The 17,500-nt window shown below is 37.0% G+C and overlaps 1 protein-coding gene across 1 annotated transcript in view; it reads right to left on the reverse strand.

The window, feature by feature from the left end:
* LOC144967776 (acetylcholinesterase-like) overlaps window positions 1–17,500 on the reverse strand; it is a 102,740-nt gene that overhangs the window by 50,708 nt on the left and 34,532 nt on the right. The window contains exon 2 of the mRNA XM_078905409.1: window positions 11,520–11,681. Coding sequence (XP_078761535.1) covers window positions 11,520–11,681 — 162 coding nt within the window. The remainder of the gene's footprint in view (window positions 1–11,519; window positions 11,682–17,500) is intronic.

The following is a 17,500-nucleotide window of genomic DNA, read 5'->3' on the forward strand; positions in this document are numbered from 1 at the left end:
TTGTTGTAATGGACAATTCCGACTGATGAAATGAAGGACATGGAAACGTTCGTTCGGCTTAAAAATACGTGAGTTAATTAATTTATTTTCATATACTCTAACCTAAATTATCGAGCACTCTCGTACCTACAAGTACCAACACTCATATATATATATACATATATATATATACATATATATATATATATATATATATATATATATATATATATATATATATATATATATATATATATATTCCAGCCGTACCGTGCGCCTATTTGTAGGTCTGATAACCGAGCGCAATAATGGGCTTGTTTCATCATTGTTGTAATGGACAATGTTTTGTCTTGGTTTGAGATATTTCCATGACCACAATGAGCCCATAACAATTTGAGTTATCAGACCTGCAAATTAGTACACGTCGAGCTGTACCCTAACAACGCTACTACCACATTATCTCATTCGTCTGTAGTGTTTCATTCATCCTGGTTATTTATCTGTTTCGTATATTAAATTGAAGCTTACATTTAATTTCACATTGTTATTTATTTCTTCAAGTTTCGAGCAGCAACATTTACCTTCCGATACTTAACACAGACACCATCACATACATCCAATAAGGCAAAGATGGTACCAAATAGTATAATAAATAAACTAGCGTTTTAAAAATGTCTTGTTATTTGTGCTCCACAGTATATAGACGAGTTCTTTGATGTTTATCCACTAATTTGTCGTCGCGGTGAATGGGCTGGCATTAACTTCAACCCATCGTTGGGTGTTGTGGTCTTCCGAAAATGAAACAAATTGTATTTTTTTTTCCTTGAGAAGTAAATTTGCACCTCTGCAACCGACAACATGTTCAAGCCGACCAGTTCCTATTGGCTCCCTTACGTTTTGTCTCCTCAATATAATTTGTTCTCTCTCTCTCTATCTCTCTCTCTCTAACTTTCTCTCTCTCTCTCTCTCTCTCTCTCTCTCTCTCTCTCTCTCTCTCTCTCTCGGCCACCATCCTCTTTCTCTCCACCCTTCTTCATTCAATATTTCAATATTTGATCACCATCCCATCCATCTATATCCTCTCTCCATCTCTCTTCTTTTCTCAACAATAAATAAAAAAACCAAAATCAATCAGATTATTTCTTATTTAGTTCTTCCCTTCACATGTCTATATGTATGCGTGGGGATCCCCCTGCAAATCTCCCTAGCACTAGTCATGACACGGACCCAAACTTCCTGGCAAGAGATTAAACAAAGCAACGGAAACACAAAATGTCTTTCACGTCATAGTTTGTTCGACTTATATTTATATCGATACAAACGTAAGTACAATACAAATACACTTATTAACCAGTTAACTGCCGTTAACACGTTAACTCTGGAAAAACACATGTTTGAAAATCTAGCCAGAAAACTCGTCCTTCAAAATACCAATCGATTTAAATGACCCTCATCTTGGCAAAAACTCTCAAACCTGGGACTCCCGAGGTCTTCCATTTGTCCCGAGGTAGAGAGTATTTGCCAAGATGCTTTCTCTTCCTGAATCGAATTGTCAAAAGTTTTAAACATAAAACTTCTACATACTATGATGCTGTACGCTCCCGAAAGAAAACGTCATGATCTGATGTTTGGTCAGGATGAAACATAAAACGAAAAGTAAAACTAATATTAAACTGATAAAAAATACGAAACTATTAACAGGTAAATAAAAATGAAACCAAAAATCCCCCTTATTCATCCACAAGGAGAATTTGCCAATAGTACTTCGCGAAGTCCCAGGTTTGAGAGATGATGACAAGATGAGGATCATTTTAATCGGTAGAATATTTGAAGGTCGAGTTTTCTTGCCAAAATGTTTTAGATATATACATGTTTTTGTTTCTTAGAGTACCGTACGGCATAATATTATTATTATGAACGACTCATGAACAAATAAAGAAGGGAAAAACTGATAAAAGAATAATATGACCATTGAAAAGCTGTCGTGTTTATTCTAAAATTTCGATGAAGTCAAGAGAGTACACCTGTTATGCGTAGCGTGGAATTCTTGAACTCCCTAAGGACAATGAGATAATTCTCACTATACACCCAGCTCGATTTATATCTGTGTGAATTGTTTTCTTTCCGCTCCATGGCGACCCTTTGATCTGACAGACATATGATAATGGTTGAAGTCAAGACGGCGTATCTTGGTATCTGTGAGTTATATGTGACCCACCGCATCTGAACGGTATTTTGTCGGGATGATTTGCATGTTAATAGTTGAATTTCAGCTAGAAAATAATATTATATACCTGGGATGAAGTATTCAAGTGTTGATATAGATTTAATTCAGAAATAATGTCATTCTCTTTAAGAGCTTTTATTTGTTCTCCACACAAGGCAATGTTTTCTTAGCTTAAATGACGTTCCACAAAAAAACCCCCAAAAAATCCCTCAAAAACAAAAAAAAAAAAAACAAAAAAAAAAAAAACAACAAAAATAAACTTTGTTGAGAAAAGTAGATGTTAATACAGGGCGACAACTCTTTGAAATTATGTTTGATTTTTCTCATTTTTCTCGTGGTATATAGAAATATTAATCAAGTTTGTTTTCTTTCCAAGTTATTTGCAACCCGGGAGTCGCGTGAATAACTTCAATGCATTAGCCACCCGACCATTTATTTATAAGTCAGTATAATTTTATCAAAATATATTTCTTTCATTCCATCCATTCAGTTATCGATGATAGACAGGTGAGTAAATATTTTGAATGCCATCAAAATCAAAGCTCTCAAAATAATTGACTGCATTAAAATTTCCTAGACAAATATCCCAGGGGTGTTGTAGGCATTTCATATCATAAAGGTGGCGTGAGTGGCTCAACTTGACGGTGTTTGTCTTTTGTCTTTTCTTATGAATTCAAGCTATGACGAGCGTAGCCAACGACCGAATATGTGGCATTAATTGCAAAGCTCCGGCACCAACGTGTTCTGATGGGGCAAGGTATTTTACATGCATAACCACACTAGGCTATGTGGTCTTGTGGTATGACACTCGCTTTCGGATCGGAAGGTCCTGGGTTCGAGCCTCGCTCGGCGCATAGTTGAATCCTTGGAAAAGGCTCTTTACTCACATTCTCTCATCGTACTCAGTTGTAAAATGATTACCTGGCCGTAAACAGCGTTATCTCTGTCCGAAAACAAATAAATTTATATCGCCTTACAGTTATCATGTCCTGTCCTAAATGTTAAATGTTGCTCTTGGACAGGGACCCCTTGTAAAGCGCTTTTAGCACGTTATTGGATACTTCGCTATATAAAATCTCAATTAAAGTTCAATTATATTTTCTCATAGATTCAAGCTATGACGAGTGTAGTCAATGACCGAATATGTGGCATTAATCGCAAAGCTCCGGCACCGGCGTTGGATGATGGGGCAAGGCATTCTATATGTATAATGATGGGGCAAGGCATTCTATATGTATAATGATGGGGCAAGGCATTCTATATGTATAATGATGGGGCAAGGCATTCTATATGTATAATGATGGGGCAAGGCATTCTATATGTATAATGATGGGGCAAGGCATTCTATATGTATAATGATGGGGCAAGGCATTCTATATGTATAATGATGGGGCAAGGCATTCTATATGTATAATGATGGGGCAAGGCATTCTATATGTATAATGATGGGGCAAGGCATTCTATATGTATAATGATGGGGCAAGGCATTCTATATGTATAATGATGGGGCAAGGCATTCTATATGTATAATGATGGGGCAAGGCATTCTATATGTATAATGATGGGGCAAGGCATTCTATATGTGTAACGACACTAGGGTTATGTGTGGATGAGTAATAGGCTTCAACAGTCGTAACGTCACTTCCCTCGGAATGACGCATGGTAACTTAGTAACTGGCTCTAAACTATTGGAACAATGGCGGACGCCCTTATGAAATATTTATCCGACGAGCATAAAAGCGTATCCAGAGTAAAAAAAAACCACTATAAATCTGATCATGTTTTGACTTTTACACATTCTGATCACAAGACATATGAATAGTTCCAGCAGCATGAAGAATAAAAAGTAACGATTTTCTTTGTTGAGAACCACGATGGCCGCCGTTGCTGGGCGACGTGACATCAGACTATTGAATCAAATTGACTATAGCAGTGACATATCTTATTAGAGCGCTAGTACAAAAAAGGGCGTTAACATGCGTATGAAATGGATATTTGGTTATTTATAGTTTGCTGGGGGAACAAAGGGAGCATCGAGTAAGGTGTGTGTGAATGGAAAAGTCCTGTATTAAATTTATAGTTATGCATGTGTGTGTGTGTTGTGTGTGTGTGTGTATTTAAGATACACACACACACACACACACACACACACACGTGGCTATTAAACCAGTAAGTCAAACTATTGAAACAGCAATGACATTTTTCTTGGCTATAGAAAACAACCCAACAATAATATACTGCCTGCCACTTTTCATGTAACGAAATCAAAGATGTCGATTTTTGTTTGGAATAGTCTCAAAGTATTCTAGTTCAAAATTGGAGCAAAACTGATCTAGACAGTTTCAATTTACAAAATAACAGCAGCGACTAGAAACCAAATAACTCCCTGGGTCTCCCATCTCGCAATGAATCGCCTCATTCGATCAGGCTCCTTGAAAATGTCATAATACAGGGTATAGAGATATACAACTGCAGCGTACGAGGATACATCAAATTGATCAGTTTTGGGTCGAATATATTTTATATGCATCTCATGGCTTCTGCGTGTAGCGTAATGAGTGATCGGAAAGGGATCATGTTGACAGAAAGTATTCTTCTTCTTCTTCTTCTTCTTCTTCTTCTTCTTCTTCTTCTTCTTCTTCTTCTTCTTCTTCTTCTTCTTCTTCTCCTTCATCTTCTTCTTTCTTTTCTCTCTCTTCATCTCTCTCTTCATCATCATATTCATCATCACTCATCATCATCTATCATCATCATCATCATCATCATCATCATCATCATCATCATCATCATTATGTCGTAGTAGCCTTTTTTATGGAGGATCACCCTACATTTTGACATCCACATGAGAAAAAAGAGTTATTATTATCGTTATCATCATTTTCGTGGCGTTAGGTTTACAACCAGAAGGTAAATTGAGCCGTAAGGTGAAGAGATAAAGATATCCCAGTGCATATTGAATGACGTCTTCAAGCTAAATTCAAATCAGCTATAGTGGGAAATTCAAATACCTACAGAAGAGCACACATAAAACATTCAAAACAAAAACTTTCATAAAGACTTGCTGGAAATAATGAATGCAAGCCCATGCCGCATTCTCTCTCTCTCTCTCTCTCTCTCTCTCTCTCTCTCTCTCTCTCTCTCTCTCTTTCTCTCTCTCTCTCTCCCCCCCCCCTCTTTCTCTCTTTCTCTTCCCCCCTTTTTTTTTTCTTAAATTAAATAAAGAACCAATGAGAAAGATCGACGGATATAATGAATATTCTTCTATTTAGGATTATGTGCAGCTACATGGTTTTGTGTTATGACACTTGCCTTCGGTCCGGAATTGTTCGAGTTCGGCTCTGAGCGGCGCATAGTTGAGTACTTGGAAAAGGCTCTTTACTTACATTCGCTCACCGTACTCAGGTCTAAGAGGAATACCTTACCGTTAACAATGTCGGCATAAAAAATTACAATATCGCCTAACAAGCCACATATCACGTTCTACTTGTTAAGTGTTGAAGTTGGCTAGGGACTCCTTGTAAAGCGCTTTGAGCACGTTTGGTGGATATTACCCTTGACAAATGCTCTAATTTTTTTTCATATAATATATCTGTGCTCTACAGTACACTTGTCGAGAAACGAAATCAAAGATGCTGATTTTTGTTTGGAATAGTCTCAAAGTATTCTCGTTCAAAATTGGAGCAAAACTGATCTAGACAGTTTCAATTTACAAAATAACAGCAGCGACTAGAAACCAAATAACCCCTATGCCCTGCAGCAACCAGGGTATTGCCGCTCTAATGAGTGTATCAATATTCACTCTAGCGACCGAGCGTTAACAGCGCAGGTCAAATGAAGTTTCTAATATCATTTTTATAATCCGTTTGATGGCAATCAGGTACAGTAAAACACATGAAAACTAACGATATTCAATTTTTATCGTATAAGGGCTAAACCACACCGGAGACTGACTCCAACGACCCGTTTTTGATCAGTACAGTGTGGTAGTAAATCATTTAGATCAGTATGTGTAGAATTTGACACTTTAATTAGCCTTTGACGATCTGTCAATTAAATCACACCGAGTAGGTCAACTGAGTATAGCCAACATCGGAGACTGACTCCGACGACCACCTGGCACTGCCGTCCTCTGCCGTCTTCCGGATAAAGATGTTGGGCACGGACAAAATACTAAGAATAAAGAGAAGAGCCGTTAGACCTACCCATACCAAGCACCCACGTCCTCTGCCGTTTTTTGTTTTTTTCGAACTTGGTCTAGCAGCTCTTCCCTTTATTCTAAGTATTTGTCCGTGCCCGACGGCAGAGGACGGCAGTGCGGGTCGTCGGAGTCAGTCTCTGGTGTGATCTATAGATAGAATGCGCTTGGCCGAGGAGTTCACAACATTGCCATCCGGAAGTATAACGGACCAACACACAAACTCTGTGTAACCATGAACTTTTATAGTATGGTTAATACAGTGTAGTGAGAACAACTCACAAACGCGGATGGCAAAAACAATAACAAAGGCCCGAGTGACGTCATCTGCATACTATCTATACTCAGTTGACCTACTCGGTGTGATCTAATTGACAGCTCGTCAAGGGCTAATTAAAGTGTCAAATTCTACACATACTGATTTAAATGATTTACTACCACGCTGTACTGATCAAAACCCTTTTACCTTTTACACTAGAAGACATTACAAATCAGCGTTGTTTTTTTCTTCTTCAAAATCTCAATTAGCTTACGTCTACTTTTCTTTAAATTTTTTTTTTTTAATTAAAAAAACATTTTAAAAATGTGATACCATCTCGTGAATGATCTCCTTGGGCCTCTAATTTTGTAATAATTGGACATTAATTTGAGACAACTTAGACTATATCCTCAAATTATCTTTTTCTCCCCGCATAATCTCTGTGTATACACCTTGATTTTAATCTTTGATGAGAATGCCTACAAAGTGGAAAAAAAAAAAGAAAGAAAAAATAATTAGACTGAGCTATTTTTTTTTTCTTTGTAGATATTTATCGTCACAGAATTATTTTTTTAAAAGACGCTCTCCAATTTTTTTATCTCAACATTGAGAACCAACAATAATAAACCGAGTTGGAGAATTAAAAAATAATAATCGAGATTTCATAAAGCGCAATATCCACTAAATGTGCTCAAAGCAGTTTACAAAAGAGTCCCAAGCCAACAATAACACTTTTCATGTAGGACGAGAAATGACGTTTTCGTGCAAATAGCGCTGTGACAGCCAGGATACGCATTGTAAGCTGTGTTCGATGAAAGCATGTGTAGGAAAAGAGTCTTTTCCTAGGAGCCAGAGCGTGACTCGGATCAGGGACCCGTGAGTGTCTTATTTTTATTATTATTATTATTATTATTATTATTATTATTATTATTATTATTATTATTATTATTATTAATATATTATCATTATCATAGTTATCATTATTATTATTATTATTATTATTGTTATTATTATTATTATTACTATTACTATTATTATTATTACCATCATCATCATCATCATCATCATCATCATCATCATCATCATCATCATCATCATCATCATCATCATCGTCATCATCATTATTATGATCATCTTCATCATGATCATTATCATCATAATCGCCAGCACCATTGTAACCCCACACAATATTGGATAAACCAATCCATTGCATCATCTATGTTTTTCTTTTCGCCCGAATCCACCCACACGACCTTTTCAAATGTGAATCAATTTTCTTTCGTTTACCGGCGGAAATTGCGTCGCTAACTGTCAAAATGAAATTAATCCGACCAGTGGCTGTTTTGATAGCAACACAGGTCTTATAAAGGTTGTTTGGGAAAGGGTCCTTGGTTGGGTTGGAGTGAAAATATATTGATACTATTATGCTATAGCGAATTACCTCAAATTATGTCGCGTTTACTTCCGTCTTGTCAATATTGTTGTCTTTATTACGGGATTCTACCATAATCACGTTCCGTGCATTGCGTACCAGCCGGATAAGGTGGTCTTCCAAGTTTGTGAGACTAATTAGATTATTTTTAAAATGAGCTTTTTATATAGCGCAAGATCCACTAAACGTGCTCAAAGCGCCTTACTCAGAGAACGCATATTTTATATTTTTAGCGGTAAGGTCAGAAAATTAAAAATGAAACAAAGCAAACTAAAATACCGCTCTCCTCATTTTGATGTCTGGTTCACATCGACCCAGTACCATACGAAGGGTCACTTTTGGGTCAACCACCTAACTCATTAGGAGTAATTGGATTCAGTAGTCTGATGTCACGCCGCCCGGCAACGGCGGCCATCTTGGTTCTAAACAAAGAAAATCATAACTTCTTATTCTTCATGCTGGCTAGAACTTTCCATATGTCTTGTGATCAGAATGTGTAAAAGTCAAAACATGATCAAATTTATGAGGCTTCTTTACTTTCACTTCAAATTTCGAATGATTAGGATTTGAGACTTTCATTATTCTTTTTTTACAAGTCCAAGTTCGTCACCGTCGATCAATAATAATAATATGGGAAAATTAAGATATGTTTGGAAAGAGACATGACCAATCGTCTAGGAACAGTGTTATGTTCCATGTAACACTATAATACTACTACTACTACTACTACTACTACTACTACTACTACTACTACTACTACTACTACTACTACTACTACTACTACTACTACTACTACTACTACTACTACTACTACTATACTACTACTACTACTTACTATGCTACTACTACTACTACTACTCTACTAACTACTCTACTACTACTACTACTACTACTACTACTGCTAAACTACTACTACTATCTACTACTACTATACTACTACTATAATAATAATAATAATATAATAATAATATAATAATATAATAATAATAATAATAATAATAAGTAATAATAATAATATAATAAATAATAATAATAATAATAATAATAATAATAATAAATAATAATAATAATAATAATAATAATAATAATAATAATAATAAATAATATAATAATAATAAAGATGATAATAATAGTAATATAGTACTCCGAATCTGATGCTTAATCATGAAATTTGTGCTTAACTTTTTGCTTTTAAACATTCCTTCATATGTTTGTCCTAGTCATTCAATTTATAAGAAGACAAAAAAAAAGTAGTGATTGTCGTTTATTAATTTGAAAGAAATAAAAATGTCCAAATTTTGAATATTTTGACTTTAAACCCAATTGTCTTCATCTAGCACATTCCAACATAATACCACGTTGACGACGTGGGTCAAAAATGGAGGAAAATTGTGCTTTGGTACAATAAGACAAGTTGTCACTGTTGCCAATGAGCCTGAGTCTGTCTCAATTTCTATACCGTGAAACAGACAATAGCAATAACTTGCTATCATTTGGATAGGACACTAGTCAATTGTTAAGTACTTTTTCTACCCAATCACTTCTAGGTGGACCGGGGGAGGGGGGGGGGGGGGGGGGGGGGGGGCGGGGGGGGGAAGTCATAAAGAATCTCGATGGTACCCGTGATCAATCTCAGTCGCGTTGCGTGTGAAGCGAATGCTCTACCAACTGAACTATCGGGCCGGCCCCCTGGAAGCCTTCGCGGAAGTCCCAGGTTTGAATTTTTTTGGGGCAAATCGAGGGTCATTTAACTCGACGGATATAATTTGAAGGACGAGTTTTCAGGTCAAATTTTAAAAATACGAGTTTTTCCAGATTACGCAATGATAACTGGTACTGGTTAATTGCGAGACACGGTGGGAATTTGAAGGAAGTTCTAGAATCGTGCCTACGGATTGCAATGACGCAAACGTTTTCGTGATATGCCAGGTTTTCCTGAGGTTTTTATGGACACCGGCTTAAAACAAGATTATTTATCTCATAATGCTAATTAATCCAGCTGATCACATAATCTAGTTTCATATTTAGATATCGACTATGACATGAATTATAGGTCAGTAAGTTGATTTTTAGATATAGTTTACTGTAGCTATGACGGTACAGGAGCCAATATTCGAAAATTTTAAGATACGAAAAGATTACTATCGATAAAAATGTATATGAATCAAATAAAAATCAATGAAAATCCTTTACAATGGGAAATTTGGATTTTTTTAAAAAAGGTCTATTTCATAAGAAAACTAAAGAAATAAAACGGACGCCATACGCTGTGTATTACGCAAAGTAAGCACTGGGCGGGGGGGGGGGGGTATGTATTTTGCTCAAATTATGGGAAGGAAAGAGATGCTCAAAGCGGGATTTGATATTTGTATTGGGTGCGAGAAAAAAAAAAACTGGAAAAATTACGACGCTAGTTCAGTACGAAGTAGAGACCAAAAACATTTGAAAATTTCAAAACAACAAGATCGAAACCTTGAATTAATTTGAGACATTTTAAAGGCAAAATGATTTATTGGTTAAGAAACTATGCCGGTCATAGCAAACTCCTATAAAAATCACGATATTGAAAGTTTCCAAATTTGCGTCTTGTTTTGGCAGTGCAGTATTACAATAAGTGTAAGAAGTTGCCGCGTCTGGTTGAAAAACAAATGACCGATCGGTACCGTTTCTGGAAGAAGTGTTAGCTTCTAAATATGATACATAATTTTCATTACGAGCAGAAATCTTATTTGATTTATTTCTAAAGATGAATAGCTTCCAATGTACCCCAACTTGAATCCTATGGACAACAGCATTTGGTGATTGTTGGTTTATTACGGGTGTTATAACGTTTTACACACAAATAGAGTTTCAAAATGCATGAGATCGACTCACTATTCAAGACAGCAGGAATAATTGGATCATTGGAAGAAATGCCACAAATTAGTCATAAAGCAAAATGAGAGATGGAAAGATCGCATCAAAATTTGAGAAGTTCGTCCAAAATATTCGATATAGCATTTTTATGGTGTGTTTATTAAAACACTCGTGGAATTTAAATGTTTGATTATCTATATTTATTTGAAAAATTATATACATAATTTGAATAATTGCGGTTGGTTGTGATATAATTTCAGACTTGTATGATTTATAGCTTGGCGGCTGCTTGCTTCTAAATTTTCCAGTTTTTTTTTCTCGCACCCGTTTTATACCTTCTACCTCCTCACATATTCTCTCCTTTTCCTAAAACCCCTCTCCTTCTTTATCCAGCTTTTGCTCGTAAATTTTGGACAAGGCACCTCTCTCTCTCTCTCTCTCTCTCTCTCTCTCTCTCTCTCTCTCTCTCTCTCTCTCTCTCTGTTTTTTTTTCTTCTTTTCTTTCTTTCTTTCCTTTTTTCTTTCTTTTCCCCTCTGCCTCCTATAGTCTCTAATACCCGACTAGCCTTACCTTCGGTACGTAAATGTTGAGGTAGAGACAATCCTCACTGGTTTTGTTAAAGTCCGGGACGTGAATCATGATGTAGTCTATCCCAATCTGTGGCTGGGGACATGCCGGGGGGAGTTCATCAGTCTTGAGGACACCCCTCCACGTGTCCGGGGACTCGGGCGCCTGTTAGACAATACAAACGTCAGTAAGCAATAGGGAACAAAAGTGTGATGTCAAAATACTGGTTCCAATCTGATAGGAAGTGTGAAAAGCCAGTCTTCTGGAGGACTGGATACATACATAATGCGACTAATCTTCTCAGAGTTTCAGAGTGAAAGCATTTTATTTTCTTGCCGAAATAAATACTGGTCGTAATTAACCCTCGCTCTTTTATGCCCCGTAATCATAAGAAACTGTCTATACATTCTACTACTATATATAGTTAAACTACTTTATGATTTGATATTCGTTGTTAGTCGTCCCAAGGACTTGTTACACACTTCCAATCAGTTTTGAACCGGAAGAGAGGAAGGTAGGGCGTCACGAATTCTCTTCTTCTTCACCAATTGCCAAATAAAATCAAAACAATCTGACACTGTTTCATAATATATAATTCACCGTGACAAAACGGTATCATGTCAATGCAGGTTGACCTGGAAACTGAAAAGTAACACTCACATCTAGATATATACCATATTTCGTGAACAAATATCTGAGTGGAAATCCATAAAAGTGATATAAATTCATATTTACAATATTCATATTTGATTGAGTGCAGAAAATAATCTAGATTTTAAATATTTAAAACTCGAGTTTAGGAGGTTTATCGGGGACTACAATCGTGAGAGGGTCCACCAATTATCGATGAAAGCAAAGAGCCCAACATCTGAAAATCGTGGGGTTAACCATTTTAAAATAATCTTCTATCTTCTTTTGTTTTTTTTTTTCTAAAACAGCATGTGCCACATCCGGTACCTTTTATCAGACCAACACACGATTGATTTTATATGGTTATTTTATCTTGTATTTTCATATCTGCATTGACTAGCATTTTGTCATATACACCTTTTCAAAGTTATACCTTGGACCAATGCCTGTTCTCCGACGATTTTTCAATATTTTCCTTTACAATTTCAACTGTGAGTCTATTGCATGTTGAGTTGCGTGTCTATGTTTGCTCTCAAAAACAATTTGGAAGCAAATGACATTCATGAATATCCCATTTTTTTTACCAACATCACTACTAAATCTAGTATTAAGGGAGGAAACTTTTTTTGCATTTTGGCCACAAAAATCTTAATTCATGAACCGAAAGAGTAAGATGACTCACAGCTTGTCAAAAATCGTTAACTCAAACCTTTCAAATAACTATCAGATTTAAAACGTTTTGACAAGTTTGAGAATAGCTATTTCCATCGATAAATTAAAAGTTGTCTTGCACAATACGAAAAAAAGTGTAATGTCAATTTTTGGCAAACCAATCTTAGCTGTGAGGGCTCAGCCCGGCAGACTCCAATAGGAGTTCCTGGATGAGTAAAAGGGTGAAATGGAAAGGTAATAATGTTATTGAAGATACATTTCCAGTCTTAGAGATGGTGTTTGGTCCAAAGTTCTTTATCGGTCACGAAAGGGTCGTATTCAATGGGCCATTTTTACTACGTGACAATGAATTTTCCTCATATAAGTAATATGAAAGTAAAACATTAAATATAAAGATTATTAAAATAGATAAACGAGAATTAAAACAAAATTAAATGCAGATTTAAAGCATTGAGTGTTCTTACTAGAAATTTTCAAGAGATGGCTATTTTAAACGATAAAAACAAAGAGAGAACAACCACAAAAAATATGTGACAACATATCAATATACACACTATAATGAATTCGTGTGTGTGTGTGTGTGTGTGTGTGTGAAGAAAGAACTAAAGAGAGAGAGAGAAGAAAATAGAGAGAGAGAGAGAGAGAGAGAGAGAGAGAGAGAGAGAGTATTGGTTTAAGTTGAATTACCAGAAAACCGCACTCTGTTTACGAACGATTTATTTAATATTAGAACCACTAAACGATGTCAAATCTTCCCAGTATCAAGTGTTCCAACGATACCGGTATCTGCATCCATTGACAATAGTTTAAGTTTCCTTCCTGCCAGCATCCCACCAACACCATTGACGATTACATGAAATGACAATCTGACACCAACTCCGATACTTAACCAGTTAACTGCGTACTCTGAAAAGACACGTATTTAAAAATTTGGCCTGAAAACTCGTCCTTCAAATATCGATCAATTTAAATGACCCTAGTCTTGGCAAAAAAAATCTCAAACTGGGATATCGCAAGGTCCTAGGTTTGAGAGTTTTTGTCAAGATAATGGCCATTTCAATCGATCGACATTTGAAGGATGAGTTTTCTGGCCAAATTTTAAATACATGATTTTCAAGAGTCCGACAGTTAACTGGTTAACAACAACTCCATCCATTCCTTCCAAACATTCCCCTCGTCGTCCACTTCAAATCTTCTTGGGCTGAAGACTGGACGTACATAACATATCCCTTGGGCCAATGCTAGCTCAGGAACCAATGTAACTGAACCCAGTCTCCGTGCCACAGACACCCATCTCCCAATTGTACCCACTTAAGGCCTGACAGCCATCTCCAGAAATTCTCATGTTATAGGTCAGTTGTCAACTTAGTCTTCCTCACTTTGAAAAATGGAGCTGATTTATTTGGTTAAGATTTTTTTGACATAAAACGTTCATTGTATTTTTAACCAAAGAGATGCTTTTAAAAAATCCTACAGGTTACAATACACTGTGATTCTTTTATTTCGAATTCCGGAGATAGTGTCTGTACGCTTTTTTTTGTAGATCCATTAGATATCTAGTCATCTTCTAATACTAATCACATCATCATCATCATCATCATCATCATCATCATCATCATCATCATCATCATCATCATTTTCATTATTAATATTATTATCACTATTGTATCGTATCCTATCGTTTAAGAGCTAAAAGGAGAGGTTACGAATTTGAAGCACAGTAAACACGATTAGATCGGCAATATTTTTTTTAAAACCTTCTTTCGTAGCTATCTATCTATCTATATAATTTAAAACAGCACGCCACAAATTTGTAAATAATTATGAACAGTCGAATATAACAATATCAAATATTATATAGAATTATAAAGTAGAAAGTGATTACGTCAAGAGGCTTTTAACATTGAATACAATATCTCATTAGTAATTTCTCAACCCTTTATTAGAAAGACCAAATATCTGTTGAAATTTATAAAATAAGATCTCTCATAATTAATGTTGTTATTATATTCGCACACTAGTCACCAAACCGATGGCATTAACTCACTCAATCCTGGAAATTTTTGCTGCTTTTCAGAATTGGAAAAAATGTATTAAAAATGAGCATGGACATAGATAGTTTTATTCAACTCGACGGTCTATCATTAACGCGCAAAAGGTAAAAACTAGTGCGGGGCGGTCCTTGGCAAGCTTAAGGACCACGGTCCTGCGGTCCTTGGGAAATGAAGACCGCATGAAATGAAGTCCTAGGACCGGTCCTTTTCGACATTGAACATTCCTGAGAGACTGTTGGAAATTCGAACCGGTTTGACCTTTGAGAGCGTGGGATCGTTCATTCTTGAACCGTTAAAGACCGCTACACGATGAAAACCGTGGCCTACAGGAGTAAAACACACGGAGTAGTCACACTCATTTCAAATTGTAACCTAATTAGAGAAGAGGGGTGATGCCTTCTTTATTTGCTCACCGTACTTCATTGTTACTTCGATAATTTAATAAAATTTGAAATTTATCCCCATTAACGGAGATAATGGCATCGCCCAAGGCGTTGATCGAGTTGTTCGTGGCGTTGATACACACACGCAACTCCTACCCCCCCCCCCCCCCCCCCCCCCCACACACACACATTAGAGGGCAGCGAGCATTGAAGAGTAAGAGAGAGACGTGAAGTTATAATAAGAGGGGGTGGATGAGGTGATAAGAGGGGTCGATGGTGACTTTTCGCCAGATCTAACAAACTCAGCTACCCATTCATTGCTGAGTAGACAGGGATTCAGAAAAAAATCGACTGCACCCGGGATCGATCTCTGGCCCTTTGCGTATAAAGAGAGTGCTCTATCAACTGAGCTATCGGGGTCCCCAAATATTCTATTGGACTTTTTTAAAATTCAGACGTTATAACTGGGTTTTTTGGACGGAAGAAACTAATGAAACTCATATTATTTGATTAGTAAAAACACCAAACGAAATTTTAATATTATTGTATTATTTTAAATGACAACACTGCGATAGAAAGGAGTGGTGACAAGAGATGGACAAAAGAAAACAAAAAATCGGATTTGCTACTTGCTAGGTTCGACACACACACACACACACACACACAAACACACACATCTTTTGTAGTCACATACATTTCAAACAATAACCCATTAGAGAAGAGGGGTCATGCCTTCACCATAGATCATTGTCATTGCGATCATTATGGTGTAGTAAATTTTGAAATTCACCCCGTATAATGGAATCGTCCAAGGCGTGCGCCTCCTGTTCCCCCATCTCACACACGAAAGGGCGGTTTGCGGAGTGGAGGTTGGTGGTCGTCTGCCTGTATGGTCGTCTGTGTCGTTTAGTGTATGGCAAAGGGGGGTGGGTGCGATTAATTAAGTGGGATGGGTGGTGATTGGTGGAAGATAGGCAACCGAAGCAACGAATCGCTGGGGAAGTAGTAGGCTATGGCGCGAGACCGTAGGACCGTGGTCCTTGCAAGGACCGCCCCGCACTAGTTGAAAGGTGATAAGAAGTGAGGACCGCCGCCGATCTTCCCCTCTGGGACCGGTCTTCGGTTCACAGCTAAAAGACCGTCGGACCGCGGTCCAGACCGGTCTTCAGCGCGGCACTAGTAAAAACGCCTATAATTTGTCTAAGAAAAATGTAATAAATAGGCATGGGGTAAAACTAACCCGAGTAAACCGCGGATATAGTCGGTGTTAGGGTTGAGTGAGTTAAGAGAGCACTAACAGAGTCTCAAGTCTGGCTCCAATAATGTCCGATAACGAAAAAAGAGTGGCACCACTCTCATTGCCCTCTTTGGAGAAATGCAAGATGCGATGTACAATTGAGCCCCGCCTGTAAATGGTTAAGACTGTAGTACGTTTTCCTTCTTCATTTGATTTTAAAAAAAACAGCAAATTTTGTTCTCAAGTGGCCACACGCCGCGGGTTGTTATTGTTCTTTTTACTTCACTCTGTATACAAAAACCAATAATCAAACTTCAATTATCATTGATCGATATTACTGTTTTATCGAATAAATAACAAGTCATCTTCCACCATCTCCTTCTATCTGTCATTTGTATGTTGGTTGGATTGCTGTCTTATTAACCTTTTTAGAAATATCGTAGAAATATCGATGTACAATCATTGTTCTGCACTTCAAACATGCGAATACAATAGACGCTACGGTGCGTGACCGTGAGCAAAACAATGGCACGAAACCAGGACACTATTTCACACTACTCTGACAAAAAACCTCACATATTTTAAATTTTGGCCAGAAAACTCGTCCTTCAAATATCAATCGATTAGAATGACCCACATCTTGTCAAAGACTTTCAAGCCTGGGACTTCATCAGAAGTCTCAGGTTTTAGAGTGTTTGCCAAGTTGAATGTAATTTTAACCGATCGATATTTGAAGGGTGATTTTTCTGGGCAAAATGTTAAATACGTGTTTTTTCAGGGTACGGCAGTATTGACCGTCCGTGGTAATTGACTCACATAGAAAAGGCCAGGAAGCATTGATCATACGTAAAGCTTACATATATCGTAATAATGAACGAGTAAACACAGTTGTAGAACAATCACATTGTTGTGAGTGCCATAGCGGTATCGCATTTGCTTTGTGCCCAGAGGGAACCGAGTTCGATCACCCCCTCCGCACAGTGTGATCTTGGGATCGTCACTTCGTCC

The sequence above is a fragment of the Berghia stephanieae genome, chromosome 1, assembly GCF_034508935.2.
Source record: "Berghia stephanieae isolate SIO BIC M18660-M18661 chromosome 1, UCSD_Bste_1.3, whole genome shotgun sequence".
Classification (NCBI taxonomy): Eukaryota; Metazoa; Mollusca; class Gastropoda; order Nudibranchia; family Aeolidiidae; genus Berghia; species Berghia stephanieae.